At 37.1% G+C, this 15,085-nt stretch overlaps 3 protein-coding genes across 6 annotated transcripts; 1 reads left to right on the top strand and 2 right to left on the bottom strand.

Moving 5' to 3' along the window:
- The first annotated feature begins 6,467 nt into the window (after window positions 1–6,467).
- LOC106410627 (SEC14 cytosolic factor-like) lies at window positions 6,468–9,231 on the top strand. Its single transcript, XM_013851172.2, has 11 exons — window positions 6,468–7,002; window positions 7,080–7,108; window positions 7,408–7,491; window positions 7,581–7,634; window positions 7,715–7,792; window positions 7,882–7,935; window positions 8,013–8,072; window positions 8,150–8,245; window positions 8,330–8,431; window positions 8,519–8,599; window positions 8,670–9,231. The coding sequence occupies exons 1-11, from the start codon at window positions 6,945–6,947 to the stop codon at window positions 8,976–8,978; spliced, it is 1,005 nt and encodes a 334-aa protein (XP_013706626.1). The 5' UTR covers window positions 6,468–6,944; the 3' UTR covers window positions 8,979–9,231.
- A 20-nt stretch (window positions 9,232–9,251) lies between these two features.
- LOC106410628 (protein C2-DOMAIN ABA-RELATED 11) lies at window positions 9,252–10,995 on the bottom strand. 2 transcript variants are annotated; one of them, XM_013851173.3, is made up of 4 exons: window positions 10,773–10,995; window positions 10,056–10,173; window positions 9,815–9,910; window positions 9,252–9,735 (listed from the first exon to the last, which is right to left on the bottom strand). In XM_013851173.3, exons 2-4 carry the CDS (start codon window positions 10,164–10,166, stop codon window positions 9,445–9,447), a joined length of 498 nt encoding a protein of 165 aa, XP_013706627.1. In that variant the 5' UTR covers window positions 10,167–10,173; window positions 10,773–10,995; the 3' UTR covers window positions 9,252–9,444. The 2 variants fall into 2 exon arrangements, with proteins under 2 accessions (XP_013706627.1, XP_048620351.1); XM_048764394.1 differs by lacking the exon at window positions 10,773–10,995 and adding an exon at window positions 10,524–10,546.
- Window positions 10,996–11,428: 433 nt separating this feature from the next.
- On the bottom strand, window positions 11,429–15,055 carry LOC106407726 (putative recombination initiation defects 3). 3 transcript variants are annotated; one of them, XM_048764389.1, is made up of 13 exons: window positions 14,779–15,055; window positions 14,221–14,422; window positions 13,949–14,102; window positions 13,643–13,777; window positions 13,217–13,269; window positions 12,930–13,124; window positions 12,761–12,823; window positions 12,643–12,684; window positions 12,505–12,567; window positions 12,384–12,428; window positions 12,119–12,304; window positions 11,935–12,016; window positions 11,429–11,770 (listed from the first exon to the last, which is right to left on the bottom strand). In XM_048764389.1, exons 1-13 carry the CDS (start codon window positions 14,841–14,843, stop codon window positions 11,670–11,672), a joined length of 1,386 nt encoding a protein of 461 aa, XP_048620346.1. In that variant the 5' UTR covers window positions 14,844–15,055; the 3' UTR covers window positions 11,429–11,669. The 3 variants fall into 3 exon arrangements, with proteins under 3 accessions (XP_048620346.1, XP_048620348.1, XP_048620347.1); XM_048764391.1 differs by having other exon boundaries at window positions 12,384–12,425; XM_048764390.1 differs by having other exon boundaries at window positions 14,221–14,419.
- Window positions 15,056–15,085: the final 30 nt, after the last annotated feature.

The following is a 15,085-nucleotide window of genomic DNA, read 5'->3' as shown; positions in this document are numbered from 1 at the left end:
CATAGAACTCCCACGGAAAAGTTTCCTCTGAACTTTGTTCTCTACAAACACAAATAGTCTCAACCATCTTTCAAAACATGTTTAAAATCAAAACAAGTCTCAAAAGAGTTAAAATATTTACATTTCAGGGATACTCGGTTCTAAACAAAAGTTGATTGCGAATCTAGAAAGTGAAAGGTATAATCTTTTCGCATTGACAAGCTACACTTATACAAGATGAAAATGACAACGACAAGGAACTGCAAATCAATTTATGTACTAAACTTTCAGATCATTTCGAAAATCAAATCAAAACAACATGATCCACCCCAAAATAACAAAATCCCGATCTATCATCGACATTAAACTCTGAACCGGAACAAATAATCAATTTAACAATAATGTAATTGTGAACTGAAATTAAACATCAATTTGAAAAAAAATTGGGGATCTAAACTTCAATTGGATACAAAGTACCTAGAAAATGACGAGACGCGAATCAAAGATGAAGGACGGCGAGATGACAGTAGAGCCTTTCAAGCGGAACAGTGATGGCGGATCCGATGTCGGAGACGACGGCAGAGAAAATTGGAGACTGCTCTTTACCGTCGACTAGGCCTGGGCATAAAATCTGGAACCCGAAATCCGAACCGAATCCGAACCGAAAAAACCCGACCCGTTATCCGACCCGAAACGTAAAAATACCCCGAACGGGTCTAGTAGGGTGGTACAAAAAAAATCCGAACCCGAAGTGTTATTAACCGAACCCGAACGGGTAACCCGAAAAATCCGAAATTAATAGTCAATATAAATATTTTGAAATATATATAAGTATTCTAATTATTAAATTCAATATTTGTGGTAATATTATATATAATAATAAATATTAAAATTCTAGTAAATGCTTTAAGTACACAATTAGTTATAAATAAGTATTTTATAATTTGCTCATTGAAATAAAAAGTCTACTCTCTATAAGACAATACATATTATTTACAAATGATGTTTGTTTTCGTTCTTGATTTAACATTTTATTGTTATTTTATCAATTTTATATGTGATAGATTAATTTTTATTTAATTTAGATGTTTTTCTTTATGTTTTACTTCAAAAATTTTGTTTTTTACTTTGGTTATATCCGAACCGAACCGATATAACCTGAATCCGTACGATATATGATTACTTTATGGGTTTTATGATGCAATACAATTTTGAACCGAACCCGAAGTGCTATTATCCGAACTCGATCCGTACTAATAAAATTTTAGTATGGGACCTAGAAACGTAAACCCGAAAATCCGAAAACCCGAAAAACCCAATGGTGACCAAGCCTCATACCAAAAGGAAGCTTTCCTTCCATTTTTTACCTCTACTTGGTAGAATTTCTTTGCTGCTTCTCTGTTTTTTAAAATCTTCCTCCACACCCATGATCCTGTTTGAGTCGATTCCTTTACTGACCACAAAGACCCTTTCCTTATCAGGTACATCTTGATCCAGTTAACCCAAAGAGTGTTGGCTGAAAGAATTCTCCAGATAAGCTTCAAACTGCAAACCAAACTCACATCTTTTAACCTTCTCACACCCAAACCTCCTTCTGCTTTTGGCCTACAGACATCTGCCCATGATACCTTTGCTTTCCTCCCATTCAGCTCTGATCCAGACCACAAAAAAACTGAGCAGAGCCTTTCAATCTCTTTAATGCAGGAGCTTGGAAGCCTAAAAGCTGCCATCCAGAAATTCACTAGACTAGTGATCACTGAATTAATCAATTGCAATCTTCCTGCATAAGATAGAAATCTGTTTGTCCAAGAGCTTATCCTTTTCCTTATCTTTTCAATTAGAGGAAGATAATCAGAAACTGTTATGCGCTTTGTCAGTAAAGGAAGGCCTAAGTAGCGAACCGGTAAAGAACCTGATGCAAAGGGAAACTGGTGAAGGATGTCATCTTGTTTTTGAGCCGTGATACCCGCCATAAACAAAGTTGATTTCTCTAAGCTTATTTTTAGCCCCGTCATCTTATCAAAATCCCCAAAGACCTTTAGAATCCCTTCCACTGATCTTTTTGTTCCATCTGAGAAAACCATTAGATCATCAGCAAAACAAAGATGGGTTAGATCAATGTTCCTACATCTCGGGTGATAACCAATCTCTCCTCTCCTTGCAGCTTCATCTATCATTTTTGATAGGACATTCATACTTGTCACGAAGAGATATGGTGATAATGAACATCCTTGTCTCAAACCCCTTGTACTTTGGAAATACCCAGCCAGCTCCCCATTGATTTGTACCGAGAAAGAAGCTGTTGTAATGCAGATAGTTATCCAGTGAACAAATTTCGGTGGAAATCCCATCGCTCGCAAAGTATTCAGCAAAAAAGAACACTGAACTGAATCGAAAGCCTTGGATATATCTATTTGCATAGCACAACGAGATGATATCATGTCCTTGTGATAATCCTTAACCATTTTTGTGGCCAGGAGCACATTCTCCAATAGCAGTCTCTCTTTAATGAAGGCTGACTGATTAACTGCAATACACTTCGGCAAGATCACTTTCAATCTGTTGGCAATTAGCTTTGATATTACCTTATAGAGAACATTACAGCAAGAGATTGGCCTATAGTTCTTCATCTCCTTCGCTTCTTCTTTTTTTCGGTATCAAAGCCAGTATTGTTGAGTTCAATCCTTTCGGTAAGAACCCCTTCAAGAAGAACGATTGAACCGCCACTGTGACATCATCTCCTATCACTGGCCACGATTCCTTGAAGAATTCAGAAGTAAATCCATCTGGCCCAGGAGATTTACTTCCTGCCATCTTGAAAACAACTTTTTTGATCTCTTCTTTTGTTACCTCCCTTTCAAGCTGGATACAATCTTCTTCACTGCACTGGAATTTTAGGAGATCTTTCAATTCCTCTACCTCAACTCCTTCAAAATCATGCGGCGTAGCATTCAGAAACTCTGCAAAATATCTCTCTGCTTCACCCTTTATTTCATCATCCGTCGTAGCTATAGACCCGTCAGCACAATAAATCTCATGGATAGCATTCCTAACTTCTCTTATCTTGACCCAACTGTGAAAAAATTTATTGTTACCATCACCTAGAAAATGACGAGACGCGAATCAAAGATGAATGACGACGAGATGACAGCAAAGCCTTTCAAGCGGAACAGTGATGGCGGATCCGATGTCGGATATGACGGCAGAGAAAATTGGAGACTGCTCTTTACCGTCGACTAGGCATGAGCATAAAATCCGGAACCCGAAATCCGAACCGAACCCGAACCGAAAAACCCGATCCGTTATCCGACCCGAAACGTAAAAATACCCGAGCGGGTCTTGTAGGGTGGTACAAAAAATATCCGAACCCGAAGTATTATTAACCGAACCCGAACGGGTAACCCGAAAAATCCGAAATTAATAGTCAATATAAATATTTTGAAATATATATAAGTATTCCAATTATTAAATTTAATATTTGTGGTAATATTATATATAATAATAAATATTAAAATTCTAATAAATGCTTTAAGTACAAAATTAGTTATAAATAAGTATTTTATAATTTGCGCATTGAAATAAAAAGTCTACTCTCTATAAGGCAATACATATTGTTTACAAATGATGTTTGTTTTCATGCTTGATTTAACATTTTATTGTTATTTTATCAATTTTATATGTGATAGATTAATTTTTATTTAATTTAGATTTTTTTCTTTATGTTTTACTTCAAAAATTTTGTTTTTTACTTTGGTTATATCCGAACCGAACCGATATAACCCGAATCCGTACGATATATGATTACTTTATGGGTTTTATGATGCAATACAATTTTGAACCGAACCCGAAGTGTTATTATCCGAACCCGACCCGTACTAATAAAATTTTAGTATGGGACCTAGAAGCGTAAACCCGAAAATCCAAAAAATCCGACCCGAATGCTAACGGGTACCCGAACGTCCAGGCCTACAGTCGACGACGAGAATCTGTTTTATTTTTTTTCTACAATATAATATAGCTAGGATAAAGAATGAGGGCAACATGGACATTAGCCTTTTTAAATGAAACATATATTCGTGATTTTAGGCCTTGGATGCTAGATTACGGAGAAAAAGTTGATATAAGTTATTTGAGGCTATTTCTCATATTATACATAAGAATTATAATTGTAAGAAGTAAATTAAAAAGTAAATATAGTGTTTTGAGTTTCTTAATAGTAAAACATTATTTTAAAGGCCTGAGGTGTTAGAAAATAAAAAACCTCAAAATTTATGGGTTTGATTGTTGGAGATGTCATAATATTTTGACATTTTTAATATAACTTTTTTTTATCTAAAAATGAATATAATTTAGAAAACAAATCTTTAGGAATATTATTAAACATATAAAATAAATATAATTCAACGAATCACAAAAACTGCATAGTGGATAATTGAAATAAAATATTTAACAAATCTAAACTTGCATATATATTTAAATATATTATGAAACATATGAAGTACTAATTAATTAACAGAAAAGTAATTTAAACGTTTCTAAAAAACAACAACTTTGAATAGTTGACTTAAAAGAACTTTGAATACCATTATCCCATATTTTATACTAGGAGGGTGTCCGCGCTTCGCGCGGAATATTGTTTTATTGTTGTTAAAAGTATGATTTTTTGGATAATGTAATTATGTGATCACTTTTATTTGTTAAGAATGTTATTTGGTGTTTTTATTGTGTTATGTAGTAGTAATAGTGATATGTTAATATATTTTGTCTTTGTTTTTTTAATAATGTGTTTTGTCTGTATAGTATTTGTTAGCATTGAAGTGAGCCTCTAATATAAAAATATATTGAATTTCAATAACTTTGCATTTATGCATTTGTTGATTCTAAGATTTACGGTTTCAGCGTCAAAATTTTCTTTTAATTTTTTTATATTTTTGAACATTATAACTTTCAAGATGTTTTCGTTTTTTTCCCATATTTTTACATTGAGCCTTCAACATCTATGTATTTTCTTTACGTTTCTGGTATGCGGTGTTTCTCATCATCACCAAAAAAGACTCACCTCATGCTCTTGTTCTTTATCGCCTTCTTCACCTTGAGATTTCTGGTATTTATTGTAGATCGGGTTTAGGAGTTCCCAGTTGTGCGGTTGTTTCTCGCATCATTTTAGGCTACTCCATGCAATATTGGATGCTCCTCTTCTTCCTTAGATTTTAGCTGATGTTAGGAACTGCATCTCTTTGGGTTGAGTCAGAGTTTAGTCGTCTTTGAAGTTGTTTTCCTCGTCGTTGGCTTACCATTGTTACTCCCCTCTCGTCTTGGTTTTCAAGATATGGTTTTTGGTGATCTGACTTCTATAGCTCGAGGACGGCTCCACGATTTGATGATTTCGTTTTGTCTACCCTTCCAGCTATGTTCTTTCATCTCGTTGCAGCTTTCAACCCTGCTTGCGTCTCTGTGACTCTCTCTCTCTCTTTTGCCATGTTTGCCACTCTAGGTTTGGATAGTGTTCTCCTCCGAGTATGCTCTGTAGATTTGGAAGATTGTTTCTGGTCTCAAGTCTGGACTCATGTTTCTCGGGGGTTGGCTTCATTTCTCCCTCACTCATGTTGTTCTCTTCTTCCCTTAGTATAAATGTGTGATATTAGACTCTTGGAGCTTTGGTCCCTTCTATCCAGAATTTTGTGGTTCTTCCCCGGCATAGGCGTCTTGTTTGTGCTTGTTTAGTTTGTGAGATGCTTCTTACCTCTTAGCTGGTGGTTGTGCTTATCGTTTGTTATGTATGTCTCTTCCTGCTTCGTGGTGATTTTGGCCTTCTGTTGATTATTCTTACTCTAACCCGCTTTCTTGGTTCTTTGCATTGGTCCTTGATCACGCTCATTTGTGTTCGAGGGATTGCTTTATCTGAAGATTATATTTCTACATTTTACTGACTTTTGATTGTTCTGACCAAGATACTCTATGATAAAGTGGGGTAAGTTAGTTTTCGTTCTTGATCGCCTTTGAGCTCTGGACCTTTATTGAGTTAGTGTTTCTTTGGCATTTTTTTTCTCTGGGATTATGGTGGTTTTATGTTTAAATTATGTGTTCTGCTTTAGTTTGGTTAATATTAAGATAAATATAACGAAAGTAAATGAAATAATAGAAAATAGTAAAAAATAATAAAATAACGAAAGTTTATGTTATTTTTAGCTGCGAATAAATTAAATATTTAAAGTACATTTATATTTTTTACTTATTTCTTTATTCGTTTTGCAATTTTTTGAACAATAAAATAGATTAAAATATATTAGCAAAATTCAAATGATGATGGTTAGTGTGAGAAGGATTAGATAATGTATAATTATAAAATAGTGAACCAAATTGCAATAATCTAAAAGAAGAAGGATCTAAAATGTAAAAAGACAAAAAGATGACACGTGGCATCAGACCCCCATGCCACTTGTCGGAAGAAGGAAAAAAGTCTACTTTATATATAAAGATTTCTTTTCCTAAGCATCATAGTTTGAATCTTCCTCTCTCTTTTTTCTTGTTTTCGTTCGTTCATTTTCACAGAAAAAATCAAATACTTTAAACTTGTGCTGATTGACCCGCAACCACAAGAGGTGAAAATTATATGGGATTTGGGAACTGGATTGATTTGATTATTCAACATATCCCATAGAACTCACAAGAACTCTGAAGCTGCTTTAATTTTTGTTAAAGACGTAAAAAGAGGGTGATAAGGCAGGTCTTTGTCAAAGTAGTTATTTATCTTCGTAAAGAAGAGTTTTTAATACAATATATTTTTGTTGGTGGGGTGTTTTCCGTCTCCTACCACCTCTTTGACCTTTAATGATAGCCTCATAGTTTGGTCTGCAAACTGACCAAAGGAGGTTAAAAAAAAAAAAAGAGAGTCGATCTTGGAGATTTTTTTACTTTTCTCTGGGGAACTCTGTCTGGCTGCAGAGGAAGCGAGAGCGGAACCAATGGGGATCGTCTCGGAAGAAGAAGCCATTGATGAACTCCAGAAGCTCATAAATCAAGGTCTGACCCTTTTCCCTACTTTGATTTTTTCTCATGTCAATAATATTACTAAATTGGGTAAAGTTTGTTGTGCACAGTTGAGGGGCCACTGAAGAAAACATTTGAGGTATGCTTGTTTGGCTTCTACTGGAGTTTGTCTTGTTATTATTCTCTCTGTTCTTGGAAACGGGTCAAACCCCCCCCCCATTCGAATGATTATATCATAGATGCATAAGGTTGTTGTCCACACATGTCTCATTTTTAAGAATGTATACTTGATCTGTGTTCTGTACCAGTAGGTGATTCCTTAAGACTTTGCATCTCTAGGTGTGAGCTGATAATTGTTTCTTTCATATTCCATCCCTTTTGTTCTTGTTGTTTCTGGAAGTGAAATCAAGTAAAGGAAACGTGTTTGTGAATCTGCAGAGAGTCCATCAGGGATACCTGAGGGAGAACTTGAGTCGTTTCCTGAAAGCACGTGACTGGAACGTGAGCAAAGCTCATACAATGGTATCTACTACATCTCCCGAACACTTCATTGTCTGATTTTGAGTGTGATTGTTCCACAGTCTTGTCTGATTTGTGTAATTTGCTTTCAGCTTCTTGACTGTTTGCGTTGGAGGGTGGATAGTGAAATCGACAGTATCTTATCAGTGAGTTATTGTTCATTTCCTCTTTTCTTGGTCTGTCATGTTGTAAGACACACTAGAATCATGGCTTTTGGTTTCTGCAGAAACCCATTGTTCCTAGTGAGTTGTACAGGGACGTACGGGATTCTCAACTCATAGGAATGTCTGGTTACACCAGAGAGGTAGGCCCCATAGGATTCCTCATTGCCTTTCTTTCTGACCAAAGCCTATCTCTTATCATTTCTTAACTGGTGTTCTCTTAATGCTTTAGGGCTTGCCTGTGTTTGCTATTGGCGTTGGCCTCAGCACATTCGACAAAGCTTCAGTAAGATGCTTCCTTGTCCTAGTTTTCACAAAATGAGCAACAACAAATGAAATGTGCTTCTCTTCGTCCACTTACAGGTTCACTACTATGTCCAATCCCACATCCAAATCAATGAATACAGAGACCGTGTACTACTGGTGAGTACATTATCAGTTGGCTAACTTCTATTTTTACGGTTTCTTTCTTGCTGTAATCTGTTAAAACACTGTTACAGCCTTCCATGTCTAAGAAGAATGGGCGGCCAATCACCACCTGCGTCAAGGTTCTTGACATGACAGGTCTGAAACTTTCAGCCCTAAGCCAGATTAAGGTAATTGCAAGTGATAAGTAAGTTCTTGAATTCATATTCATACTCTTCTTTATAACTTGTGGTGTGTCAACATTTTTGATGCAGTTAGTGACAATCATATCAACCATCGATGATCTAAACTATCCAGAGAAGACAAACACTTACTATGTTGTCAACGCTCCATATATATTCTCCGCCTGTTGGAAGGTAAAGCCTTTTTTTTGTTAGTAACTCAAAAAGTGTTTTAGCTTACTTGCCATTATTCATCTATGTGTGTACTTCATTTCATATCAGGTTGTAAAACCTCTTTTACATGAGAGGACGACTAAAAAAGTTCATGTGTTATCCGGTTCCGGAAAGGATGAGTTACTGAAGGTATGCATGTGCGTCTTATTATCTTACTGTGAAGTGTACAGTGCTCTAAGTCTTGTGGTTTCTTTTGTAGATTATGGACTACACATCCCTCCCACATTTCTGTAGAAGAGGAAGCTCTGGCTCATCTCACCATACTCAGAGTGTAGACTGTTTTTCTGTTGATCATCCCTTTCATCAGCAGCTGTACAGCTATGTGAAGCACCATTGCGAAACGCAGGGACAAGGTGAACCTGCAAAGCAAGGGTCGTTCCACGTGGGTTTTCCTGAGCCTGGAGCTGATGGTGTTCAGATAGCTAAAACCATTGAATCTGAAATGCACAAGTCCGAGAACTGCAATGGTCTGGGGAAGCCTGTTGATGACAGAACAGTCGGTCCATGAAAAGACTTGGAAGATGTTTAACCCTGAATGGCTCTGAAGGAAGTCTTTTCAGTGCCTTCAAATGAGTAAATTACTGAGCACTTAGCACTTACCACTAAGCTCTGTGAACTCCTTAGCCATGCAAATGTAAAGCGAAGCACAGAGAATAAAATGTTGAACTGATGAATGTACTCCTGGATTCATGTTTAGTGTTATTTGATCCTCGTGCTAAGACATTTCTAGCAAATTTATATATGATTTATATTGTCTCCGACCTGGCAACATGTCAACAAGTTGACATTAAGAGAGTTGTATTTGAGAAAACATTAATTGGCATTACATGTTGTGGAACAAAGGCAAAAAGCTTGAAAGCCTTGAAAGCCGTTTCACACTCATTTGGAAACACAAAGACCATTACATGTTGCAGTTATCACTAAACAAACGAGTTGCTTGCTACAAACTACATACCCCCACACACATGTGCATTCTACTTTGTTCCAGGAGGATCAATCAACTTGATCTTCAACTCAATCTCACCCGATTCAACAGCGCACAGCTTCAGCCACACGCTCTGCACCACCTCTCCGTCAATGCAGCTGATTGTGCTCTCCCGAGATACACAGTTGTCAGAATCAGGCAACACTTTCCTAAGAGTCGTCTCGCCAGAGGAAACACGCACTATATGCCTTAGCCTGGCTACTGAGATGAGCGGTTGAAGGCTGAGAGTGGCATGGCCCATCTTGTCATCTGCCTTGAACCTATCTTTATCAAACACTTCCTGCCACATCAACAATCTCAGCATCGTCACCATGATGACCAACCACAAAAGGAAACATAATGAAGAGTAAAAAGTATACCAATGAGAGAACAGCTGCAGGGTCTTTGAGTGTAAAGCTCAGTTCCTCATCCCACACAGGATTCAAGCAATTATTGATCACTTTGGTCTTGGCTGACTAGTTTTTTCAAGACAATAAAATTATCACATTAACAGTATCCTCAAAACCATTTAACCTCAACATAAAAGAAAGAACACAAGAGTGTTTGTAACTGATCAGGACAACGAGCACTGATTCTTCTGGTTATTATCACCAAACATACCTCAGTTCCCAGTTTGAGAATCACGTAAGGATCACTTGACTTGAAGTCTCTGATAACCAGTTTCTTTCCTCGAATAACAGTCACCTGGAGCAGTCCTAGCGGCTCGCCCATCTCAGATCTTACAAACACAAGAAGCTACCAACGTTAGAAGAAGAAACCAAGTCATCTAAGCAGCTTCACACACATCTCATGAATACGAGAAATATAGCAGCTGTCTTTATTAGACATTTAATTGAATATGGACCAACATAAAACACAGACAAAGAGAAAGAATCACAAGGAATCTGACACAAAACCAACAAATTCCCAAGGAAAATCACTCGGGTGTTCAGCTCCTTTTAAACACAAAAACAATTTCTGGGGAAGAGATAGAAAGATGAACAATTGTTCTCCAAGCAACCAAGAGAGATAGAATGCAGCTAATGTACAGACACGTGTATATTTAGTGAGTATGCTAAAGGAAGATACCTCAATCACAACCACAGCTTGATCAAGAGACACTGAAGAACTACTATGCAGAAAACGGATAGTTTTTTTTTTTTTTTTACAGAAAAGGTTCAATCTTTGTGGATTAAAACAGAAACTCGAGTCTACCAGCTAGAAATGATACTAACTGAAAAGAAAGTTTCACTGACAAATTTGCCCAAGGAACAGTAAAGGACAGCGGACACAGGCTTTAACAGCCGAGAAACAGAAAGATTACGAAACAAAGTTTACCAATTTGGAAACCGAAAATGCAAAAGGATTCCTTCTTCCACTTCTTGTTTGCTTGGTTGAGATATGAAGCTGAGAGAGGAGGTGGGATGCAGAATTGCAGATTTTTACAGTATCACTTGTTTTGTTTCTTTATAAATGAAAACAAATGATGTCATAAAGAGACAGACTCGACGGTCTCGAGACACGAGGTTGCAAAAGAATGTTTGACCAAATAGCGTTAACTTTAATAAAGTTCTGAGTTTTGGAGAACGTAGATGCAACGGTAAACAATTAGAATTACTGCAAAGATTGTGTGAAACCTAATAATCCTCTTCTATAAAATTAATTTAGTCCTAAGTCTTTCGCTAATGGTATCGGTAAAACGAAAACAGAATTGTTTATCTGACGACACGCTTTGACTCGGTCTAATATGTAAAGCCACATTTAATTTGAGTCCCAATAGTTTTTTAATTCTCGTTATTCTTTTACTCCGAATAATGCTCAAGTGCAAAGGCAAAAACATGTTATTGTGGAATTTAAATAGTATATCATGTTTGGGAACGCGACATTTAGAAGACGAACTTTTACTCAACATGTCGTCGTCGAGTGGCTCAATAACACAATGGTCATGGAGTTTTTCCAATAAAAAATAATGCAAGATAATCTTCATCCCAATATAAGAGGCAATAATAAGTATGATTTAAATCAGGAGGATTAGATACAAATCATCCAATTGTCATAACTTTTCTCAAGTAAATTTTAAGAAATATATATATGACCCACTATGTATATTGTAGTGTAAAACAATAGCATAATGAAAATAAAGATATTGTTATTAAGAAAATTCACTGAGAAATCATATGCGAAATGTAGAATAATGGATCGTGGGGTCTTTGCTTCTCTTACTTGCGTTTGATTTCAGTTAATTATGATGGGGTTACCGAACTTCCTCTTTGTTCTCCTCGCCATTCTCAGAAGCCTTTTTGCTTCTTTCTCTGCGTCCCAATCGAACTTAGCTCCTGAAAGTAACATTACATACTTTAATGAACTTTTTTTTAGACAAATATGAACATCTTTTTACTTCTTTCTATCTACCACAAAATGTGATTTTACCATAAGAATCATCAACGCACTTCTCCCTTGCTTCCAGAGGAATCAAGTTTTTGAGATTTTTTGTTCATACCTTTGGCGTCCCCGTTGAGCATACATGAAAAGCCTCCATCTATATCTTCATCTGAGTCTATAACAATGCTACCTTGTTCAAACTGCATAAGAATTGAATTGCATATTGCTCAGATTTTGAGGAAGTTCAAAACATGCGTTCTTATTCATCACAGCTGACCAGTGAGAAAATCTGACGCAATCACCTGTGTACGAGTGTCTTCTGGTTTTACTTGCTTTCTTGCTGCGCTCTTCTTGAATGTGTTTTGTTCTGGTTTCACTGTCTTCCAGCCTCCAACTTGTATCTTTGGGGATAAAGATGCCTTTACGGTTCTAGATGATGCAAGCTGTGGTTGTTTCCTTTTCAGTGTAGAATTAGAAATGGCATTTCTCTGCAGCTCATATTGCACATATATGTTAGTAACAGCTGAGCTTGTAAACAAAAATATAGAAGAGAGATGTGTTAACTACCTTGGCTTCTGCTCCACGCTGCTCAGGAAAGTTTTCCTTTGACTGCTGTTGAACAAAAGCCATATTAATTGCTGAAGTGTTTGGCTTAAAAAGCAACGAAATGTGAAGCTGGAGAATAAACCTTCAGTTGTGGTGCTCTTGGAAGACGATCTATTGGCTCAGGCTTCTTCATGATAGTCAAAACCTATAGTAGATTTGGTAGTGGGCATCAAAGCATTACATATCCTTTGATTCTCACGTGTCTGGAATTTAGAGTTACCTTCGCTGATGGACCCCGATGTTCAGGCAGGTTTTCCTTAGCCTGACGTTTAACGAAAAGTTACCTTAATTGCTGAAGTTAGTAACTTAAAATGGAAAGACATGGAAAGCAAAGAAACCTTCACTCGTGGTGCTGCTGGAGCCTGAACTATAACCTCAGCCATCTCCAAGCTAGACAAAGCCTGTAAGAGATTTGGTTATGAGAATTAAAGCATTACATGTGCTCGCAAATATACAGAACGACAAAATTCAATATGATAAGACTCTCTGGTGAACGTGTGGCAGAACCTGAGACTCTCTGGTGAACGTCTGGTAGATATCCCTTTGCATTTTCTGCAGAGCCGATTCTACTTGTTCTGGGATAGCCTTTAGCATCAGGATTATGCTTTGTAGCTTCTCTTCACTGAAATCTTTGCTTAGTTCCTCCAATATCGATTTAACACCTCCATCAAGACTAGCTTTAAAATTTGCTTGTTCCTTTATCTGCTTCCCAATTAATCATTTTAATAAGCTTAAATTATTAGTATAAGATCATTAAAGCAACAGAAAAAAAAACTGCAAATATTTGGTTCTACCAGCTGCTGAAGTGAAGTGTCTTGGAGAATCAACTTTTGCTGTATGCGTTCAGCTGTAGTAAACACATGAAAGTATAAGGTTAGCAAAGTATCTGTTGAGACCTTCATATCAAGTATGGGGGAAATAGGAGTCGTTCCTCAAATGGAATCCTCTTTAACAGATGATAAACTATTGGAGCAAACAATCTCAATAAGTGAATTACTCTTGACCGTGTCACGTTTGTAAAGAATAAGAGTAGCATTAAGGAGCAATGGTAAGAAAAATCGTATGGTCAAGCAATGATAATCAAAGGTTATACACATTCCTAACCCCCTTGGTCTGTTTCTATTCCATTGGTTGGCATATACTTTTAGAATAGAACAGATCGAATTTGAAATTTTCAAATATTCGTGCAACTCGAAAAAACAAAATATCATAGAACTCACTTATAAGTAATGCTTCTTTAGTTCCTCTGTTGGCTTGCATGATGTCACTCTGAATTGAATCCAACATCATCCCAAACTTGCTCAGTGAAGTTTCCATCACCCTAAACCGTTGCTCAAATTCTTCACTGAGTTGAGCTACTCACAGTGACGAAAGGCAGAAAAGGTGAATCATATTAGGGGCCACCCAGTGATCAAAATGGAATGTATTTCCAAGCTATATCGTTAAACTCAGAAGTTTATCCAGAAACATATTGTTTATTAAGTAGTCAAAGCAACTTTTTTGATTTGGGAAAAGATCAAACTTACGTTTAGACTCTCCGACTGAGTCAGAACTCCATCTTCTCTGAAGACCGCTAGAAGATCTATACGCAACAAGCTGGCTATCATCTCGTCTATGATTAATTGGGGGCAAGCAATTAACCTTCTTCAAAGAGTGATCTCGTTCTTGGGAACTAAATCTCTGTACAGAAAAAGAAGATACAACACAAGTATGTAATCAAGACTCATTGTTCTTATTCAGAAGAAGAAACGGTTTACAAATATGAAAAACACAAAGCCCCCTGACGTTAGTTTCTAACCTGATCGCTTATCACGAGTTCATCGACTGAACCCTGAGTCCTCTGAGAAAAACAACCACGCTGAGAGTAAGACGAAGGTCCCTGCGAGAACGACTGCTGTGACTGCTGTGATCGAAGCTGCTGTGACTGCTGTGATCGAAGCTGCTGCGACTGCTGTGATCGCGATGCCTGTGGTTCAGACGGTCCAATACTCGATCCCCTGCTAAATAGAGAATCCACAGAGAAAGATAAACGCGAATCGAAGTAGCAAAATCATTACCCAACACGCAAAACGAACGATAGAGAAATACAATACAACTCTCGTCGAAAACCTAACGGATTCTCATGGAAGCTATAAATCAGTTCGTAATACTAAGATCGAGGAAGAAACTCCACAAACAGATCATCGAAACTCGTCTCCAGCACAAACTAAGCAAACTCGTTCCGGAAAAGGAGGCGGACGAATCTAAATAAACCCTAGGCAGTGCGAATCGAAGTGTAATCACTGCAAATCAAGTTCTCTAACTGTTCCGTGTGTGATACTCGTGAAAGAGATGACGAATAGAAGCGGGATCGTACCTTAGATTAGGAGGAAACACCGATATTGATTTCAGATCGCAGGCTTTGTTGATATTCATCTTCATCGGTAGGATCCAACTCGTAGAGACGAAGACGAGGCTGTTCTTCAAGTACTCGCCAACGATCAAGCGATAATTGAGAGGGGGAGAGAGAACTCAAACTGAGTTTTGAATTTCAAAATGATCGAGAAAGATATTTATTTATTTTTGCCGTTCAGAGACGACCTTTAGCGTTGACAAAGCCCAATGGCCCATGGGCCTTTTTATTGATTTTTAAATACTTCGAAAGAATGGCAAGGGGAGTATAT

The sequence above is a fragment of the Brassica napus genome, chromosome C7 (genome assembly GCF_020379485.1).
Source record: "Brassica napus cultivar Da-Ae chromosome C7, Da-Ae, whole genome shotgun sequence".
NCBI lineage: Eukaryota > Viridiplantae > Streptophyta > Magnoliopsida > Brassicales > Brassicaceae > Brassica > Brassica napus.
The sequence above is the reverse complement of the archived record's forward strand: the minus strand, read 5'-3'. Positions and strand labels throughout refer to the sequence as shown.